The sequence below is a fragment of the Ammospiza caudacuta genome, chromosome 5, assembly GCF_027887145.1.
Source record: "Ammospiza caudacuta isolate bAmmCau1 chromosome 5, bAmmCau1.pri, whole genome shotgun sequence".
Classification (NCBI taxonomy): domain Eukaryota; kingdom Metazoa; phylum Chordata; class Aves; order Passeriformes; family Passerellidae; genus Ammospiza; species Ammospiza caudacuta.
In genome coordinates this window covers 75,018,479-75,039,476 of record NC_080597.1, presented here as the reverse complement: position 1 = coordinate 75,039,476, position 20,998 = coordinate 75,018,479, and the positions used below count along the sequence as shown (strand labels likewise).

Genomic DNA, 20,998 nt, shown 5'->3' with positions numbered 1-20,998 from the left:
ATTTTTTTGGTACCTCTCTTTTGTTGTCAGACCCCCTGCCAAACTTTTACACCCTATTTATGGGACAGACCCATTTTGTGGCTCACTGAATGCCTGGTCTCTCCCCAGCTTGGTGCAACCGTCACTGATAATTCAAGCCACACAATTTGATAACACAACTAAGGAGGTGGTAGATCAAAACTCCCTTCTATCTTCAGCACCTGGGTGGGGTTTATCTGTCAGGACCCTGTGATGGTGTTTTACTTCTTTACCTCTTCTTCTCCTGCAGACAGTGGTCAGCCTATAGGAAACATGACTTATCTCCACAAAAGCCCTTTTCCTGCAGATGTAATGGAAATGTTTTCTCACCAGCCAAGTGTTTCCTAAAATAATTCATGCTGCTGCTTTCAGTTACACTCAGATCTTGATTGTGTTTCCAGGAGTGGCTGCTCTTGGTGGCTGGTGAGGAAACCATGTTTTGGGAGGAGATCTGAACTTTTACAAAGGCACAGAGTGACACGACAAGGGGTGATGGCTTTAAAGGGACAGAGAGCAGGGTTAGATGGGATATTGGGAAGAAATTCTTGTCTGGGAGTGTGGTGAGGCCCTGGCACAGGGTGCCCAGAGAAACTGTGGTTGCCCCATCACTGGAAACATTCAAGGCCAGGCTGGATAGGGCTTGGAGCACCCTGGGATGGTGGAAGGTGTCCCTGCCATGGCAGGAGGTCTTGGAATGAGATGATCTTTGAGGTCCCTTCCAACCCAAATCACTCTGTGGTACTGTCATCCCCCTGAAATGGTCAGGCAGTTGTATGAGCTGATCAGTGCAGGTCCATTCCAACTGAAATATTCTATATTCCATTCCATTCCTTGTTTGGATGCCTATGCAAGGCCCAGGTGTAGCTCCTCTGCCCCCTCCAAACCCACCCTGTCCCCAGGCAGTTCCCACAGGAACCCAAACTTGTTGCAGCCACCCCATCCCAAACGCCATTCCCCAGCTCCTTCTCAAGCCAGATCCTGACATGGTGGAGTTAAATTTTCCCACCAGAAACTTGAGCTTCATCATGCACAATCAGTGTCAATAGACAGGCTCTAAAAGAGAAGATACTTTGCCTGCATGCCAGCATGGAGGAACAAAGAATATTTCTGGAGAGCAGCATTAGGCTAAAAATCAATCCTTGGAAGTGTGACTCCTGTTTTGGAGGGTTGGAAATAATATACGAATTCTTCATGGGAAAAAAAAACTAATTAAATATAGCAGTTCTTGTGCACAGTCCCCAAGTGGAAGAACCTTCTCTCCAAATCAGGTCGTTGCTTTGACTCCAGAGGGATCCATGGATAAAGTGGCTCAGCCCATGTTTCCTGAAAGGTGAAAAACTGATCAAACTTTTCCAGGGGTGAATTTGAGCAAGAGCCCAGAACTGGTGATTGCCACATAGGGAAATTCTCTGTGGCCAATGATGGAGCTCCTGCAGTGATTACAAACGGAAAAATAGACCTAGGTTTTTATACTGGTTTAGCAGTGAAAATATCCCATTTTGGCATTGCTGCACATTGCAGAGCTCTCTGCAGTGGGAGAGTTCTCTCTTGTCAGGTGAGCTGTCCTTCAGCTGCAAACCCCACTGAGGAACAGCTTCATCATTTGAAAGTTTAAAGTATTCTTCAGAAACAAACACAGATCTCTTTGCATGTGATAATGTGAGGTAATTTGGCTTCATGATCTTGGAGGTGTTTTCCAACCTTAATGACTCTGTGATTCTGTGTCACCTTATCTCTTCAGGGATGGGAGAGACCCTCCTAGCAGGGATGGGCACTTGCAGTCAGTGCATCCCTTGGCTGTCCCCTTACAAGGGCTGGACCTGCTTTATTTTGGGAACCACTTGCAGGGCTTTTCATGGAAGCTGCTGGACTTCCCATCTGAGGGAAACCTGTCCTGAGACCCAGCAGGCCTTGTCCTCCTGCTCTTGCTCTAAAGTACTGCTAGTTTGACTGTGTTTGGAGGTTCCTCTTGTCCTTCTCTGCTGTATTTCCTGCAGGACACAGTGACACCAGAACATGGAATTTGATATGACTTTGGAGAGCACGAGGCAAGCCCTGAGGGAATGACTCCTGGTTTATACCAGTGTTTACTTCTACAGATACACGTTCTGAGGGGAAACCAAGGGCAGTTTCCTAAGTTCAGCATTGACTTTGGTGTTTTCTCTTTTCCCAGGTGTCAGATCTCAGGATTCTGCAGACCTAGGACAAGCCACGACCACCAGAACCGCAGAAGCCACCACGACGACCCCACCTGCAGGCCCTAAAGAGACCACACCAGCCAGCACTACACCAACAACTACCACACTCAAACCCACCACCACCACTGTCACAACTCAGACCACTGTGTCAACAGCCACCCCTCATCAAAGCATCGCCACCACCACCACAACCAGCCCGCGAGTGGCTCCGTCCCCCACTACTGCATCTCCTGCCCCGGTGGCAGGGGCCGCCCTCACGGCATCAGGGAGCACAGTGCCTGCTGCCCCCCCTTCAGCCAGCACGTCTGGGCAGGACAGCCCCGCACAGAGCACCCCTAACCCCAAAACCAGCCCTGCTACAAGCCCCACTGGTCAACAGCAACCCAGCACTACAGCCAGTTCGGGAAGCTCAGGCACCACCACTGCTGCACAATCTGTCGTCATCACTCATGAAACCAATTCTCCAGGAGTTACAGGGGCTGTTGTCACATCCACTGCCACCACAGAGTCTCAGGGAAAGCAGCCTATGGATCAGGATCCTAAGCCTAATATCACTACGAGCACCACAGTGCCGAGGACTGACTCTTCCCAAAGCTCCAAGGAGTGTGCTATCACTCCTCCGCCATGTGCCACCAAGCAGCCTACTCCTTCTTCCAGTTTTCCAGCCCAGGGACCAATCCCTTCCACCAGTCCTGGAAGCACCAAAATTGTTACCCCTCCAACTGGATCCCTGTCCCCAACCACAACTCCGATGTCACAACATGGCAGCAAAGACACGGTCCCAGATGCAACCACCATGACAGCTCCTGGGGCAGGTAACGGGATAGGAACCTTGGTTTCTTGTGCTGGGGAGGCCTTTTTGTGTTTTCTCTCCCTCTGGCTACCTAAGCACCTCCTGCCATTACAGGCTGTCACCACCTTGTCCCATTTTAGGCCTTTTTAGTGTGGCTGTCTGTGTGACAAGCACTGTTGTCTGTGACGGTGTTCACAGGGGTTCCTGGATGAGGGAAGAGACAAGGATTCTGAAACATGACAAGGCTTGATTTATTATTTTATGATTATATTACATTAAAACTATACTAAAAGAATAGAAGAAAAGGTTTCATCAGAAGGCTAGCTAAGAATAGAATAAGAAGGAATGATAACAAAGGCTTGTGGCTTGGGCTCTCTGTCTGAGCCAGCTGATTGTGATTGGCCATTAATTAGAAACAACCAACATGGACCAATCACAGATGCACCTGTTACATTCCACAGCAGCAGATAATCATTGTACATTTTGTTCCTAAGGCCTCTCAGCTTCTCAGGAGGAAAAATCCTAAAGAAAGGATTTTCCATAAAAGATGTCTGTGACAATTGTCCTTGGTGGAGGTCGAGTCAATGCAGGCAGTGAAATCCAAGGAATGAATCAAGTGGCAAAGTGCAGGCATTGGCTTTTGGATGGACCAAATGGTGCCTGAAGCACCATCAGCTGCAGTGGCTCGATCTCCAGTGACAGGGAACAGGAGCAGCAGCAATGGGCTGGGGACTGAAATGGGAGAATTGGGGAACCAATGTGACAGCCCCCAAAATGCTGCCCCTGGGAGATCCCTGGTGCAGCTGACAGCTTAGGCAAGGCTGTCTGGGCATGCACAGAAAATGAGCTTTAGATGACTAAGGGGATTTTGTGGCTGAACTCTGAGTTTACAAGCCCTGAGGAGTCTGACTTTGGTAGGACGTCCGTCAGTGCTGCAGGAGGGCGTTGGCTGCTGTCTAGGCAGCAGTAGGAGTGTCCACGTGATGTTTAGGACCTTGCTGAACACCAGTAAGGTGTTTTCTCTGACCCTCTGGAGCTTTACAGTTGTGTTAGCTCCTGGGTGTCCTGGTGAGGCACAGTTCAGCCTCCCAAACTGGCATTTTGTCTGGTTCAGCCTCCCAAACTGGCATGTTGTCTGCTGGCATCCACAGGGAATCCACAGACCCTGTGAGGGCTCCATGGGGCCTTCCAGACTTGGCTGGGATTGTGGGCTCAGCTCACATCTGGCCCTGAATAAAAGCTGTGATCACACTGGAGCCCTTCATTATCTTCCCCTGGAAAATGCTCTTCTTGACCCAATTTCCAGTTACCTGGAATACAGAAGCCACTCAAAAACCATCTCCATGCCCCTCAGCCTCTCAGCTGTTGGCACCATTGAATGGGCCAAGGTTTTATTGCAAGGCCATCTTCACTGGCTTCCCCCAAGTCATGTTTTCATGTGTGGGTAGGAATGAGGTGAAAATATCCATGAAGGATGTTTCTTTTTCCTTTCTTTCCCCTCCTGCTCCACAGGACTGTTCTCCACTGAAGGATCATATATAAAATTATGTTAATTCAAATTGGGCCTCAAGCATTTAAGCCTGAAGAGGTCTAAAAACCCCTTTATATTTAATAAATAGCTGGCAGAATTCATGAGAAACAGATGGCTTTGGAATTAATTCTCTCCTGGAGCCTTCACAATGTGTCTGGGAGAGAAATATCCCTCATTTTTACTGTAGAAGAGGTAGGAGTCCCGAGAGCAGACAGGCTGTGAACATCCTGTGGCATTTTAATTCTCTTTGTCACCACTTAAGGATCAATTAGTAAGCCAAGGATGAAGATCCATGTCTTCAAAGGGATCTGGGGAGGCAGGAGGCTGCTGTGCTCCTTGCCCTGCTCCCACTGCACAAATAATTCTAAGATGATTCAGAGCTTAACCAAGTCCTCAGAGGTGAGCTCAGGTATCAGAGACACCTGAATGGGGCTGGCAGATCTGGGACTTGGAATACCAGGCAGGACACACCAGGCTGTCTCCTGTAGAACCAGGCACTACTCCTAAGCTTGTCCCCCTGGAATTTTTCCAGGGAGGTGCAGTCAGCAGAAGTTATGGCATCCCAACCGTGGCAGATCCAGGTCTGTGCCTGTTGAGGAAATCTCCATGGAAGACACCCCAGATAAAGTGAAAAGAGGGTCACCCCACACTTCTCAGTGATTACCCAGCTACCCACACACAGCCATCTGTGTCAGTGTTCACAGGGGTCTTAGGATGAGGGAAGAGATGTAGATTTGACTCCATGTTTCAGAAGACTGATTTATTATTTTATTATATATATTACATTAAAACTACACTAAAAGAATAGAAGGAAAGGTTTCATCTCAGAAGGCTGGCTAAGCTAAGAATAGAAAAGAATGAATAACAAAGGTTTGTGGCTCGGACAGAGAGAGAGCCACCTCTGCTGTGATTGGCCATTAATTCCAAACATCCACACGAGACCAATCCCAGATGCACCTGTTGCATTCCATGGCAGCAGATAACCATTGTTTACATTTTGTTTCTGAGGCCTCTCTGCTTCTCAGAAGGAAAAAATCTTAAGAAAAGGATTTTCATCAAAAGATGTCTGCGACAGCCATCCAATGGCCTTTGGTTCCTCTCTGACAAGTTTCAGCAGCAGAAAATAAAATCAGTAATCAGATTCTTTCCATATCAAAGTTAAATAAAAAAATAAATAAAATTAAAGAAGGAATCTAAAGCCTCTCCAGCAGAATGAGCTTCATGGTAGAACTAGAGATGAAAAGTGATTTTGAGGTGATTCTTAACAGGGCTGTGCCAGTTGTACCCTCTATCCTGTGTCAGTGTCTGTCTGCTTGTTTCTTTGGTGCATGCTGGGGAGCCAGACCAGAGCACCCAGGGCGCTGGACCTGCGTCAGCCGAACCCAGCAGTGCCTCCCAGAGCCCTGCCAGTGCCCAGCCTGCAGCCCCGGGGGACCACACAGACCAGGCAGAGAGCTGCACCTCTGGCCACCCACAGCCCAACATCTCCTCCTCAAACGAGGTAACAGCACCACCTGGGGAGGTGGGCACCTCTCAGCGGGGTTAATCCAGCTCCATCCCACGTGCACGTGGAGCCTGCGGCTCTTCCCGCTGTTCCCGTGTCAGAGAGAGTGAAAATCTGCCAGCAAAGCAATTCCAGGTTGCAGAATCCCAGAACTGTTTGGGGTGGAAAGGACCTTTAGAGGTCATTTACTCCCATCCCTTTCTCCTGGAGCTTTCCAGAGAAGAGAAAATGAGGATGGAGGTGAAGGGGAGCAGGGAAGGGGTCTGGGGCACCAGGAGCAGCTGAGGGAGCTGGGAGGGCTCAGCCTGGGGACAAGGAGACTCAAGAGGGACCTTCTGGATCTCTACAACTCCCCGGAGAGTGCAGCCAGGAGGGGGTCAGGCTCTTTTCCCAGGAAACAAATGATGGGCTGTTGGATTGGTAACCAACTCTCCTTCCAGCCTTTGTCCACCACTTAGTGATGTTTTCCTTCTGCCTTTCCAGCTCATCTGTAGAGAAGAGGTGCAACATACCAGGCCCTCCATCCACCTGAAAGAACCCAGAACCTGTGTAAGTATCACCTTTTTGGCTTCCATGGAGAATTAGCAGCTGTTGGAGGTTCAGATTTTAACCTGTGGTGCTCTGAGGATGTGAGGAAATGCTCAGAAATGATGGAATTTCATCAAAGGTGCCACCAATGTAAAATGGTGAATGCAAACCCACGTTCAGCAGTGTCACCAGTGGGGGATGTGGCAGGAGGACAAGAGGCCAGCATCGCCTTCTCCAAGTAGAAGCACCAGCTGAACCCACCCACGTCTTTCAGAAAGACAAATGGAAAATTTTAAAGGATAAATCTTTCCCTATGCTAGCAGGAAAGCTTTTTTCCTAAATTGAGGGGCTGAAATTTTGTCCCAAAACTCAAGAAAAAAATTGAGGTGTTCCTCTACAGTTATTGTGCACTTGTGAGGTCTTGTACCTCACACTGGGCTAGGGTGGCATCCAACTGCAGAGCAGCTGGGAAGCAGAGGAGCCTGGAGTTTGGGACTCACTGTGCTCTTCAGTGCCCTCATAGAACCCTTAAATGAGAGGGAAAAATTCCATTTCACTGGTTTCTGACCCTTTGCAAGACCAGGGAGCAGTAAAATGTGGTGGGAAGGCTGGGAGCAGGGAAACCCAATTTAGAACCACACACCAGGACCCTTTTTGGTGGGTGGGCACTGTCTGCTGGTGGTCCCTGAGGGATATCCAGAATGGTTCTGGTGGAAACTGTGAGCTTCCTGCAATAAGGAAGATGCACTGCGCTGACAAGTTCCAAATAGGAAGAAGTTTAAAGTTGGTGATAAAGAGGAAGAGACACCAGAAAATGACTGGGGAGGTCCTGACAGTGGGGTAGGGCTCAGGGATGGGGTTTGGCATGATAATGCTCTGGTTTCTGGCAGTCTAAGCAGTGGAAAATTGGCACCTTCTCACAGCCTGTGCTAGGGGCAGGGACACCTTCCACCAGACCAGGTTGCTCCAAGCTCTGTCCAGCCTGGCCTTGGACACTTCCAGGGAAGGGGCAGCCACAGCTGCTCTGGACAACCTGCTCCAGTGTCTCACCATCCTCACAGTAAAGAATTTCTTCCTAATATCTAATCTAAATCTCTCCTCTTTTAATTTAAAACTAATTAAAACTAGTTAAAACTAGTTAAACTTATTAAAACTAACTAATTGTCCTGTCACTCACTGTCCTAAGTGAATCACAGAATCAGCCAAGTTGGAAGGGGCTCTCCAAGTGAAGTGTTCACAAAACCCCTCCAGACACATTGTGAATGCAATTCCTGAGCACAGCAGCTCTTGAAATTCCCTGTGCCTGGGTGAAGGCCTTGCCTGGCAGCCCTGGACAGGGCTGGGACCTCCCAGCATCACCCACAGGGCTCCTGGAAGAGGGCAAGCACCTGCCTGCTGTCTGTTGTCACCTTTCTTCTCTGGGTGTAAATGCTCCTTGCCCACACACCTGCAGTAGTGCTGACGTCCTTAGTGATGCTCTGAATGCTGAACATGATTCCAAGGAGGGCCCTTATTTCCATGGAGCTCCAGCAGGATGGTCTCTCCTCAGACCATCCTTTTCCCCATGTAATGTCTGGACACGGCTGCAGGTTCATGCTGGAAAACCTTCTCATCAAATTTTGTACTGAATATATAAAAATATTCAATCAGATTGACAAAATCCAATTTTGGAGCCTAAAGGGATTTAGGACTGGGCTGGTGTTTAAAGCTTCGCCCCTCCTTCTGGGCACAGTGATGTCCCAGAGCTGCTGTCCTTCCCATGGAGTTGTCCTGGAAGAATTTTGGAAGCAGGGATGGTGAGGCTGGGAAGCACCAGCGAGCTGAGGGATGGGCAGAAACCACATCTTGGCATCACAGCCTGCTCCAGGGCCATGGAGCATTGGAGCTGGAGAGCAGGGGAGTCTCCCACCCTGCTTCCCTTTGATTCTTCTGGGTGCAATAATGAGCCAGAGCATTGTTAGCACAAAATGCCAATAACACCCCAAAACAGCCACAGAAAGGCTGCAGGGCTGCATCCTCCCATCCCATCACCCTCCTTGGCTGACCAAGCACCTCCCTCTCAGCTTGCCCTTAACTTTCCACTCGTTGTATTCCTGAAAATCACAGCCCATTTTGTGCCTCCCAAGCTGAGCAGATAACAGAGAAAAGGCACTATCTGGTTTCCCTGCTTTGTAGGCCTGGTAAACACGTCTGTAGCCAAATCCTGACAGCAAAGTGAAAAAATCCTCTGTGTTTCACAGCCCGTGGGAAAACAGGAAAGTGTGTGCTGTAAGAAGTGTTCCAGAAACAGCTCCAACCCTGCTCGAGGAACAAGCCAGAGTTGGGGTGGCATTGTACTAAAAATTCAGATCCAGCAAGAAGCCAGGGCTGTGTGGGGGGACCAGTGGTGGGGGACACATCTGGATCACACAGGGAAAGGGAGAGGACAGTGCAGAGCCACCCACCCCATTCACAGCTGGGCTGGTGGGGCAGCACCAGTGAGGGGGGTACCCAGCAAACAGCTGGGACTGAACCCAGGAACTGCAGACCTTTCACCCCACCACACATCACTTTCTCCAGAAAACAAGGAATTCAAACTAGAAATTCTTTTAAGAAGTGCCAAATATACAGCTGGTACCACTTTGTGGACTGTAGGTGTTTCACAGGCTGGTTGGTTCCCTGCATCCTTCCCCTTCAGGTGATGCTTTGAACCAATGCTGAGCAGGTTGGTCCATGTTCTCCACCTTCTCCTTCTCCTTCCTTTGATTACAGCAGGATCTTAATGAGTTTTTTAGTAAGGCTTATTAGCTCAATACTTTACATTCTGGAGGATGATTTCTTCTGAGGTCTGGCTCACAAATGCATTTTCAGTTGGGTTTCTCCTGCCTTGGAAGGAAGGGATGGGTGGAAGATGGATGGATGGATGGATGGATGGATGGATGGATGGATGGATGGATGGATGGATGGATGGATGATGGATGGATGGATGGATGGATGGATGGATGGATGGATGGATGGATGATGGATGGATGGAAGATGGATGGATGGATGGATGGATGGATGATGGATGGATGGATGGATGGATGGATGGATGGATGGATGATGGATGGATGGATGGATGCTCTGCTCCTTATCCCAACCCCAAAAGGAGTTAGGTGAAGCAAGAAGTGATGATGACAGAGGTGGTTGGTGTAGCCTGGAGAAAGAAATAACCAGAATTATCCAAGGAATGAAACAAAATGCAGATCATCGCTTTAGGTCGTCACCAACTGCACATAGAATCTTTAATAAGTTGTGTCATCCCATTGTAGTTTTGTTAATATTATTTAGAGTAAGTTTGTGGTGTGTGGTTCAGTCCATCTCCCAGGTGTTCCTCCTCCATCGTTTCCCTCACCTGGGCAAGGAGCTGAGTCAGTGATGAGCTGGGGAGCACCAGAACATGCAAAAACCACAGCAGGACCACTGGAGCCCACTGGAATTGCTGTGTGACACCCACTGGTCCGGGGATGACACAGGACAGTCCCTGGAGCAGGCAGAGGGACTCCCTGGCCGAGCAGGGCCGTGTTCCCCCCTCAGCCCGTGCAGCTGGCGGGCCGGTTTGTTGACTCAAGTGCTGTTACCTCATTCGGGGATGTTGGTTTTAGGTCCCCGCCAGTGTGGGAACCGGATCCGAGCTGCTCGGCAGCTCCTGTCAACTCTGGCCAAGGAATGCAGGCGGCGCAGGGGGAGCTGCCAGGGCATCCCTGCCGGCCCAGCGCCTCACCCTGCCCCTGCAAAGGGCAAATCCCTCCAGTTCACCCTCCAAAGGGCTTCAGGCACTGCCCACCAGTTGCCCCTTTGTAGTGGCAAAAACCTCAGCGAGGTTTTAGCCTCGCATCCCGTTTCCCTTCACACCCACAAAATTATCTTCTATCCCCCATGGGGTGGTAGGGGAATTAACAGGTTATTGAGGGCTGGGGGAAAGCAGAGCTGCGGCAAAACCAGGGCAAGGAGGATGCAGGGAGGCAGCAGAGGCTTTTCCTTCCTTTGCCAAGCAAAAGCGCTGCACAGACAGGGACTGGTAAATCTCGGGGACATTCCAAGCGTAGGAGCACAACCCAGCGTCCAGACGTGATAAAAGCACCGAGCTGCAGCCCCCTCCTCCCTGTCCTGCTGGGAACCGGCTTCGCAGGGAATGCTGCCCTGGGGCTGGGGCACATTTCCCATCCAGCTCTTTTCCCAGGGATGGAAAAGGGACCCCACAGAGGGGCCCCGAGGAGCTTGTGCCGGTGCAAAGCGAAAGGACAGGCGAGGGACAGTGGCAGCTCCCAGGGACAGGCGAGGGACAGTGGCCGTTCCAGGGACAGGCAAGGGACAGTGGCAGCTCCCAGGGACAGGCAAGGGACAGTGGCTGTTCCCAGGGACAGGCAAGGGACAGTGGCCATTCCCAGGGACAGGCAGGGGACAGTGGCCGTTCCCAAGGACAGGCAAGGGACAGTGGCCGTTCCTGGAACAGCCGGGGCCTCCCGTTGCTGAGCTCTGTACCCCGGGCCAGCCTTCCGCCCCGGCAAGTTCATCCTGTCTCCACTGCTGCTTCCCAAATATTTAGATAAGATGGGGTGAGATTAGATGCGTCCCTGGGTCGGCAGCTGCCATCCCTGCAGTGTTCCAGCCATCAGGGGTGTTGGGATGGGAGGGGAAGGGTTGGGGTGATGGAGCAGGCAGGAGCAGAGCCTTTCCCACCTCATTTCAGCAGGAATCAAGGACTTTTACACACAGGATCACCTGTGTCATAAAAGACTTGTGCACGCAGGAGCTGTAAATACAGCACCTCTCACATAGGACCTCTCTGCACAGAATTATGGAAGGATTTATGTTGGAAAAGCTTGCTAAGATCATCAAGTTCAACCATTAACCCAGTACTGCCAAATCCACCCCTAACCCGTGTCCCTAAGTGCCACATCCACACCTCAGGATCTGCGGAGGCAGGAGGGAGCACTTTACTGAGCTCCCAGATGCTACAAAGCATGGAGCCAAAAAACAGGAAGACCCCAGAGGGAACGTGGGCTCCATCCACCTCTCTCTCACCTCTCCAGGGATGCTTTGGGTTGCCCAGAGAAGCTGTGGTTTCCCATCCCTGGACATGCTGAAGGCCGAGTTGGAAGGGCATAGAGCAATCTGGTCTGTGGGAGGTGTCCCTGCCCATGGCAGGGAGTGGAACCGGATGATGTTTTGGGTCTCTTCTAACCCAAACCACCCCGTGATTCATTCTGTGATTCCATCCAAAAGCAAGACACGCTCTCTTGCTCTTCCTTGCAGAGCTGTAGGGAAGTTTTGGGCAGGACAGGGAGCTGTGTTGGTGGGGACAGAGGCCAGACAGGCTGGAGATGGGGAACTGTGGGTCTGCACAGCCCTGCCCTGCTCCCGCTGCGGCCCCCTGGCCTCCCCAGCCCCCCCGCCCCGCTTCCCTCAGGGACCTGCTATTCCTGGAACACCGAAAGCTGCGGCTCACAGATAAGGCTGGTGCAGGGCCCCGCTGAGGAACGGCAGCCAAGAGCTCGGCTCTTTGTAAAGAAACTCCTTTTAAACCTTTCCTGTTCCCCGGAGGGCCGGCGGCAGCCGGGCAGTGCACAGGGAGGAGGGGAGATCACCGAATCCATTTGGTTGGAAAAGACCTCTGAGATCACCTATGGATGTCCAACCTATGACCCTTGTCCACCAAACTGTGACCATGTTCACAGGGGTTCTTGGATGAGGGAAGAGACGAGGATCTGACTCCATGTTTCAGAAGGCTGATTTATTATTTTATGATATATATTACATTAAAACTATACTAAAAGAATAGAAGAAAGGATTTCATCAGAAGGCTGGCTAAGAATAGAAAAAGAAAGAATGATAACAAAGGCTTGTGGCTCGGCTCTCTGTCTGAGCCAGCTGACTGTGATTGGCCATTAATTAGAAACAACCACATGAGACCAATCCCAGATGCACCTGTTGCATTCCACAGCAGCAGATAACCAGTGTTTACATTTTGTTCCTCAGGCCTCTCAGCTTCTCAGAAGGAAAAATCCTAAGGAAAGGATTTTTCATAAAAGATGTCTGCGACAACCAAACCATGGCACAGAGGGGCACATCCAGTGTTAAAGGGGTCATTCTATAAGGATGGGACATCCTGCACCCCTGGCAATGGGGCAGGGTGCAGTTCCTGGGTGGGGGAGCAGTGCTGACCCTTGTTGTCACTGCAGGATGAGTGGATGGCTGCCAGCAAGAACAACTCCTTCTTTGAGAGCTTCTGCTCCACGGCCCAGCAGGGATTTGATGCCAGCAGGGACTGGTGCACGGTGGTGCTGACGGCCTGCGAGAGACCCTCCCACCACTGGGCCGTGAGGGTGGTCCTGCACTGTGAGTATGACCCCATCTCTGGCACTGGGGACCCCATGCTGGAGGCCTGGCAGAGCCCTCGCATCTACTAGAGCTTGGTCCAAGGCTTTGTTCTGCCCCATCCCAGTGGTCTGGGAGAGGAACAATCCCAGAAATGAGCTTTGCGCCCCAAGGAATGCACCAGATTTCCATCCACCGTGTGGAGTCATGTCCATCCATGTTCCTCAGTCTCCAGAATTCTTCCCAGGTGGTTAAAACTGGGTGCCCAGTTTAAATCCTTCTCCAAAGATCACAGAAAGGATGTTCTCGCTCATGTCAGCTCAGCCTGGGTGTGCTCAAACATTGCTTTAGGACCAGGGTGCCTGGGAGATGGAGACATCCTGCTGTCCTAGCATGAGGGGGAGGAAGGCCTGGGCTCCATCTGCTCTTACTCATCATCAGAACAGGAGCTGGGTGGGTGATCCAAACTCCACATTCAACCTCAGGGAAGGCACTGGAGACTAATCCTTGAGGAGACAGGTACAGCCCCTCACTGGGCTCACTTGTAAATCATCCACTTGAGATGTATGGTGGGGCCTGGAGGCTCTGGGGCTGTCCCCCTTCCACAAGAGACCCTGGCTCCTGGTCTGGCTGTGAAGCACCTACAAGGGTTGGCTTCATCCCCACACATCTTCATCCCCCTCCTCCAGAAACTGGGTCACCCCTCTGACAAGGGGATGGTGGCACAACCTGTTCCCTCTCCACACCTTGTGCTCACTGAAGCCTTTTTCTTCCCCCAGCTCCCCTGGACTCTGGAGAAGTCCTCATGGGGCTGATGGAGAAGAAGGACAGGTTAGAGGAGGTAAGTGGGTCCCTGGTCACGGCACAGCTGCCCCAGGGGTGTTCCCCAGTGGTGAGTGGGTGGCACAGGAGCCTGACCTGTCCCTTCCATGGCAGCTTGGCATCGTCAACGTCACCTCTGACAAGATGGTGGAGGACATGACCATCAAGGACGAGTTCAGCACGCCCCTGATCATCACCATCATCACCCTGGCCGGCTCCCTGCTGCTCGTCGCGGCCATCTACGGCTGCCACCAGCGCCTCTCCCAAAAGAAGGACCAGGTAAGGAGGCAGGAGGGTGGGACAGGTATGCCAACACCTTTTCCATCCCAGAAGCATCTTCAGGAGATGAGGATCATCAGTGTTGCTGTCTCTGCTGGTGGAGACTTGGTTTGCCCAGTGGGTACCACCCTGGGTTGTAATTTTGACAAGAAAGGCTTTCTCAATCCAAAACCCCATTCCAAAAACAAGCTGGGGAAAAACCAAGGGAGCTGGGGTTGTTCAGCCTGGAGAAAAGGAGACTCAGGGGTGACCTCATCACTCTCTTCAACTTCCTGAAGGGTGGCTCTGGTGAGCTGGGGGTCGGTCTCTTTCTCTGGGCAACAACAGACAGAACAAGAGGACACAGTCCCAAGCTGCACCAAGGGAGATCCAGGCTAGAATTAAGGAGGAAGTTTTTCACAGAAAGAGTGGTCAAATACTGGAATCATCTACCCAGGGAGGTGGTGGAGTCACCATCCCTCGAAGTGTTTAAAAAAAGACTGGATGTGGCACTTGGTGCCATGATCTAGTTGAGGTATTAGAACATGGGTTGGACTCAATGATCCTAAAGTCTCTTCCAACCTAGAAATTCTGTGATTCTGTGATTCTGTGTAGACCTCAAAAAATTTTCTTGAAATACTTTTACAAGTAGTGGAGCTGGGGTGGGTGCCAGGGAGCCCCAGGCTGTGTGCAGAGAAGAAGGAGGGTGTCAGCAGGAGGGGCATCAACACTGCAGAGCTCAGCCTTTGCAAGAGCTGGGCCAAATTTCAGAGCAGCAGCAGCAGGATTTAAGCAAGAACCAACACAGAAAGAGAAAATAATGTTATTTTTATCTCAGGATGCACTCCTAGGTGATTTTAGTGTAGCATCCACCTGCAAGGACTCATGGCCATTCCCACGCCCTGGGGCACTGAGGTTTGCACTGGTCCCAGCTGCTGTTCCTGCTCTAGGGCAGACAGAAACAGAAAATTATGAAATCAGATTATGCAATCAGGGTAAATCACCCTCCTGATGGAGAAGCAAACCTACTTCAAATTGCTTTCCCCTGGACCAGCTCATCCTTTCTCAGCGATTCCAACTTCTGAACCACAGGAAAACAAGGGATAAAACTTTAAATATTTACAGTGCAAGGTAGGTGAACACAGGAGGGAGGGAAGAGCAAATTAATGCCCCTGTCAGACTTGTTTGCACTTACAAGGCTTGATTTTTTGGGAAGAAATAGGGGAAGAGGCAAGACCTCAATAAGTATTTGACCTGCACTGTGGTCCCCTTGGAGCTTCCAGGGTTTCATCATCCCTTGCATGAAATGCTGGCATGAAAAACGTCCCACCAGGGACAGATAGCAGCATAACACACCCCATGTTGTTCAGAAAATAGGATATTTCTAGTGATGGGAACACGTATCCCTAAAATAACCTGGTGCAGAGGAATAGGTACCAGTCCAACTTGGATGTTCCAGAGGTAAATTCCCACCAGACACAGGATAAAACAGCAAAATCAAAGCAAGGGATGCTATTTCCAAAAATCAAACACATTCCTCCTTTCTGCTTTTGTTTTTGGGTGGTTTCTTTTGTTCTCTTTCTGTTTCGTTTCCAAAAATGACTTGAAAGTTTTTTTTTTCCTATTTTATTTTTTTTTTCTCTCCAACCCTCCTCGCCCTCCACCTCCCTCCCTGTTGTTTTATCTTGGAAATACCCAGAACATCCACCCTGATGTCCCCGGGTTTGATGATGGACATGTGGCCCTGATCTTTAATGTGAGTTCCAACACAGGGATCGGAGGGGCGGGCGCCGCATCCGTAACACCCCCAGCTCTCACCTCCAGTGCTTGGTAGGGCCCAGGAGCTTTTAACAGGACTAAAGCCCAGCTTTACAGCCCCTTTCCCCTTGCTGCATGGCTGGAAGGTGCCTTGCCATGGTGGGAGACCAGCAATCCCACAGGGCAGCAGCACTTGGGAGAGCCCAGGTGTGTGCTCTGCTTTTGGAGCATCCCATGATCCCCACCCTGGCACAGGGAGTGACACAGGGGACTCCCAGCAGCGCCTTTGCAGCCCCTCTGCCAGCACCAAGCCCTGCAGTTTTGCTTCTCCATCCCTCTCCTTCTCCATGGATTCCCTCCCACGCCTGTCTCCTGACATTTATAGGAGCACTGTAATAGAGCAAGCTGTGAATCCAGGCAGATTTAAACAGGGCTCCCCAAAAAGGGCTGAGCAAGGACTGCAGCTCCCCACTGAATCCCTCTAGGGAAGGATGGGGATGCAGGAGCCCAAGGGAATCCAATATTAGGACAGGCTGGGGTTCTGCCAAGGGATGAAGGGCTGAGCTGGAGCCTGAAGCACATCACACCAAAGGACCAGGGTGATAAAGTGTCTGATTCCATCTCTCCCTGCCTGGTTTCCACTGAAAGTTCCAGAATGAGGAAGGATAATGCTCAAGATCTGGCAGATGGGAGCTGCCCCTGAGTAAAGGAGAATGATAAAGCAACCAGAAAAAGGACAGGGGTGGATAGAAAGGGGAGGGGAAGAGCAGATTTGAGGCAGGGATGCAGGAGTTGGGATGCAGTGTTGCTCAACCTCTTCCCAAGGTCCTGGATGGAACAAACTGAAGATGGCAGCTGCTCATGGAGGTTTTCCACACGTCTCTGGCTGCTCTTTCCTCCTTCCCATCATCAGCAGAGTCTTCCTCTTGCCAGCTCCATGCTATCCCCTCGCTGCCCCCTGCCTCAACCTCACCATGAAAGTCTCTATAAGTAGCTATATAACTCTGTATGGGCAGCTGTCTGTCACAGCCCTGAGGTGACACTTGCAGCATGGCCCAGGTGCTGTTCAGTGGGGTTTATGGCTTTCTTTCCTCATAGCAGCGCCTGACCGAGGAGATGCAGACCATGGAGAATGGCTACCACGACAACCCCACGCTGGAGGTGATGGAGACCTCCTCTGAAATGCAGGAGAAGAAGGTGAACCTCAACGGAGAGCTGGGGGACAGCTGGATCGTTCCTCTGGACACCCTCATGAAGGAGGACCTGGAGGAAGAGGAGGACACGCATTTATAGGATGCAGAACTTGATCAAGAGAAAAACAACCACCACCCCCAAAAAAACCCCATAAACCCTACACACACACACACAAAATAAGGCAAAATTCCCCCCCAAAAAAGCAGAAAATCCCTTGATGAACTAATTGTGGCCCCTTGTGGCACCACATGGGGTGCAGGATGGAAAAGGACATGAGAAGACACCTCTGGGGCACAACAACACAAGCCACTTTGGTGGCCACATCTGGCCAAGCATCCTCCAACCCCCACCCACCTCCCACACCAGCCATGGGCTGACAGGGTGGCTCTGCTCCTGAAGAGCTGCTGGTGTCTCCTCCAAGCATGTCCCCTCCCATCCCACATCTGACCACGCCATCCTCCAGCTACTGAACGACTCAAAAATCAAGAGAAATAAAATAAATAGGACAGGAGATGGAGTGCATCTGACAGCAAAGCAGCACCTGGCAATTACAGCTCGACAAATCCTCTGGCCCACGCTGTTTAGTCATCACCCTGCCCTCCCTGACACCCAGGTAGTGAATGAAAAAAGCTGGAACAGCCTGTTCCTTTTTAATCCAGTTTCCAGCCTCTTCCCAGAGCTGAAACGCACAAGAGCCCCTCGTTGTGCCATGGGCAAATGGATGCACCCAGAGCCAGGGGGATGGCAGGGATGCAGCAGTGCCAAGGGATGCTCAGCCCCCGTGCCAAGGGCTGAGGAACAGATCCTGCACCCACCTGGTGAGAGAGGTGCAGCAGCTTCTTGTTTTGAAAGGATGAGATGGAGGGAGAGGAAAAGGAGGAATTTCTTGAGTTCATCCCTCTTTAGGAAGGGTGTGGAGAGCAAGAGTGATGTCTGGTCTCTGGCCCAGGCGTGATGTTGGGGGTTTTGTGGTGCAGGAGCCCAGCTCTGGTGCTGCATTTCCCTCTGGAAGGATCATTTGCCTTCCAGGAATTACACAGCAGCATCTCACAGCCCTCACCCATCCTCCGTGACTGTGGGACACAGGCACCACGATGGTTTGTGATTTTTGAGGGCACATTTTTACTGCATGAGCAGCAAGTAGAAGGGGCAGAAGAGCAACAGAATGTGAGCCAGGGAGCTCAGTGACATTCAGGTGGCCTTGGTGTTTCACGCCCTCAAGGTTTAAAAGCTCAGCCTCAAGCTCTTCTTCACAAGCCTCTAAAATAACAGACCTGCAAAGCAACTCCCAGCTCAGCAGCAAAGCTGGGGCTGAGCTTTGTCCTGCAGCCCTTGGTCTGTCCCCCAGGTCTCCCTTTGTTGAAGTCTTTCAAGGGGAGGAGAAGAAAAACATGGCTGGACTGAGGCCATTTCTGGATTTTGACTCCTCACCACAGCTCTAAAAGGCTGGGGAGAGTTTCATGCCTTTGCTCTGGTGAAGCAGCTCAGGGCTGGCAGAGGCAGGATCATCCTCCAGGACCAGAAGGTGACTGGGCTGAGTCCCTCTCCCAGAGTGAGGATGGAGCTTGTCCCAAACCCTCTGCAAGCCAGAGGAGCTGCAGATCAGAGTGAAACACAGCCCAAACACAGCCCTGCTCCTCTGCTTGCCATACACCAAGGCACAATGGGGACATTTCCTCTGGGCTCTGCCACCAAGTCAACCCGACTGGGATCTGCTCCCACGGCTGCACTGAATGAGGGGAAAAGCAGAGCCGAGCAATGGGAAGCTGGGAGAAGCCCTGGTGGAGTTGGGAGTACTCAGGAAGGAGGATTGGGGTGTTCTGCTCAGCCCCAGGACAGGAACTGGCAGAAGATACAAGTGGCTCTTCCCCCTTCTGTCCTGCACTGAAGGGCAGAGTCTGAAGTGTTCAAACCTTTCTATTTTTGTATGTAAATATTCCTGCTATTCATTAGCAATGTATTCCGCACACTTCACTTACCTGTGCACTGCACTATGGGGAAGTCATTTTGGAGGGGAGGGGAAATAACAAATAAAATAAATTTAAAAAAACTTAAAATCTTTAAAAAAAAAAAAAAAAAAAGCAAGAAAAAGCTAAAGGCCAGCCTGGTAGGAGATAAAAATTTGACATGAAGCAGAAAAACACCTCTTGCCCAGGTAACTTTGTGCCACAGCTTTGTCCCTGTTCTGGCAGCATCAAGTTCAGCTCTCTAGCATGGCTATGTCTCAGGGAATGGACCTCGGCATCCACAGCTGCTGCTCCTGTGAGCACTGTGGCCTCCCTGCTGCCCTGACAGACAAGCAGCAGGTCCATTCCTCACATTTCTGTCCTTCCCAGAAAACAAACACAGGGAAAACACAGGGCAGCAGCAATGCTGTGGCCACCAGGGCTGAGCTGCCACAAGGACACCCCTGGATGGCATCTCCAGGCTTTGGCACGTGCCTAAAGATTCCCCCTTCCCAGCAAAGAGATGCCAAAGTGCTTTAATGAGTCAGGTCCAAAGACTTTCCAAGAGAATCCTACAGAGGCTTGAGATCAAGTAACCTTAAATCTTTCCGAGCAGAGACCAGTGAGGATGTTAACTGCTCAGCAAGTGCTTATAGTGATTTATATTTGAATAGGAATTGTACATTTATTTATTTTTCCAGACACCATATTTTTAAACCACTCATATTTTATAGTAGATTTTCCTTCCCCTATTTAAAAGAACTATTTCCACAGGAAAAGAAAACAGTACATTTGTTTTTTTTTTTAATGTTGAGAACATTCTTTTTTTGGAAAAAAAAAAAAAATCAGGTAGGAAATGCAGCAATGAGCATCTTTGGCCTTAACCCTTTCCTTCGTAGAGTGTAGCCATAATTGTTAGACCAAAAATAATAAATAAAAAAAAAAGATTTACCCAGGCATTTCCTTCCTCCCTGCCCCTCCTCCCTTCCCTGTGCTCCTCTTCTCTGCCCCAAACCAGCTTTAACATCCCACACATTGTACAAAGAGATTCCTGCTCTTACCTTTGGGCGAGAGCTTTACAAGCAGCTCAGATGTCCTTGCAAGAGACTTTTCTATTTTCAGATTCAAGAGGAAACGTGTAAATACTTTAGGAGCATTTTATCTCCCGCTCACAGTGCCGTGACCCAGCTGATGAGGTTGATACTGTGACTGCTGCCTACAGAAGACACACAGAAGTCATAATCCATGAGGGACTGGTGAAGGAAAACCTAATTCCCCAGGTGGTTTTTACCTGTTGAACCTTGCACATATAGTAGAGCTCTTACATACTGTGTGTAGCAGCACCTCTCATGGGGACAGGAGTCTGATTTACACTGGAATTTACTGAGGAACTGGATTGTAAGAGATTATTCTTGCATTTTCCTACAAATATATTTTGAGAGCATCATGTATTTCTGTCAATAAACATTCTTATGTAAAAGATTCGTGTCTCTGGATGAGTGAGGAGGGGTGGCCAGGTCAGAGGACAAGTTCCAGGGCCACAGCTTCCTGCCCTGGAGAGGCTCCATGGGAAAACACTGGAACAGCTGGAACAAAACCAACCCAGACCCTTCAAGGTAGCCAGCCATGGAAAAGCCTGTATTTTTCCTGTGCAGAAGGAAGTATTATAGTGTTGGAAAACCTATTAAATTTAAAAACCAGAGGACTCAGAGGGGTGGGAAGCTGGGGTGATGGTGAGGGCATCCCCAGCACAGCCTGAGCACTTGTTTGAGCTCTTGGTACCTTCAGGCTGTCAGAGGGAAAGGCAACTCACCCTTATTTCTGCATTTCACCCCCATTTCTCCATTTCAGCCTTTTTTATTTCTGCATTTCAGCCTTATTTACTCCTGCATTTCATCCTAACTCACTCTGGTACAGCCCTCCTCAGGTCAGGCTGTGGAGGAGGGAATCAAACCTCACACATAAAGCAGAAGAGGCATCACCCAAGGGCAGCACAGGGGCAGCAGCAGCGTGGGCAGTTCAGCAACTCCATTGGCCTTCAAGCACCCAAAATAAAACATTTTGCTCCAGGTTAAGTTTCTGCTTATGTAAAGGAAAAAAAAAAAGCTA

The 20,998-nt window shown here is 50.3% G+C and overlaps 1 protein-coding gene across 4 annotated transcripts in view; it reads left to right on the top strand.

Annotated features, from left to right (window-relative positions):
• Positions 1-19,807, top strand: part of PODXL (podocalyxin like) — a 47,514-nt gene extending 27,707 nt beyond the window's left edge. The window contains exons 2-9 of one of the 4 annotated variants that reach the window (XM_058804757.1): positions 2,192-3,031; positions 5,884-6,041; positions 6,528-6,593; positions 12,776-12,932; positions 13,691-13,752; positions 13,848-14,012; positions 15,691-15,747; positions 16,851-19,807. In XM_058804757.1, coding sequence (XP_058660740.1) covers positions 2,192-3,031; positions 5,884-6,041; positions 6,528-6,593; positions 12,776-12,932; positions 13,691-13,752; positions 13,848-14,012; positions 15,691-15,747; positions 16,851-17,042 — 1,697 coding nt within the window. In that variant the 3' untranslated portion in view covers positions 17,043-19,807. Of the gene's footprint in view, positions 1-2,191; positions 3,032-5,883; positions 6,042-6,527; positions 6,594-12,775; positions 12,933-13,690; positions 13,753-13,847; positions 14,013-15,690; positions 15,748-16,847 lie in introns of all 4 variants that reach the window. The other 3 variants (XM_058804756.1, XM_058804759.1, XM_058804758.1) reach the window with 3 other exon arrangements.
• Positions 19,808-20,998: the final 1,191 nt, after the last annotated feature.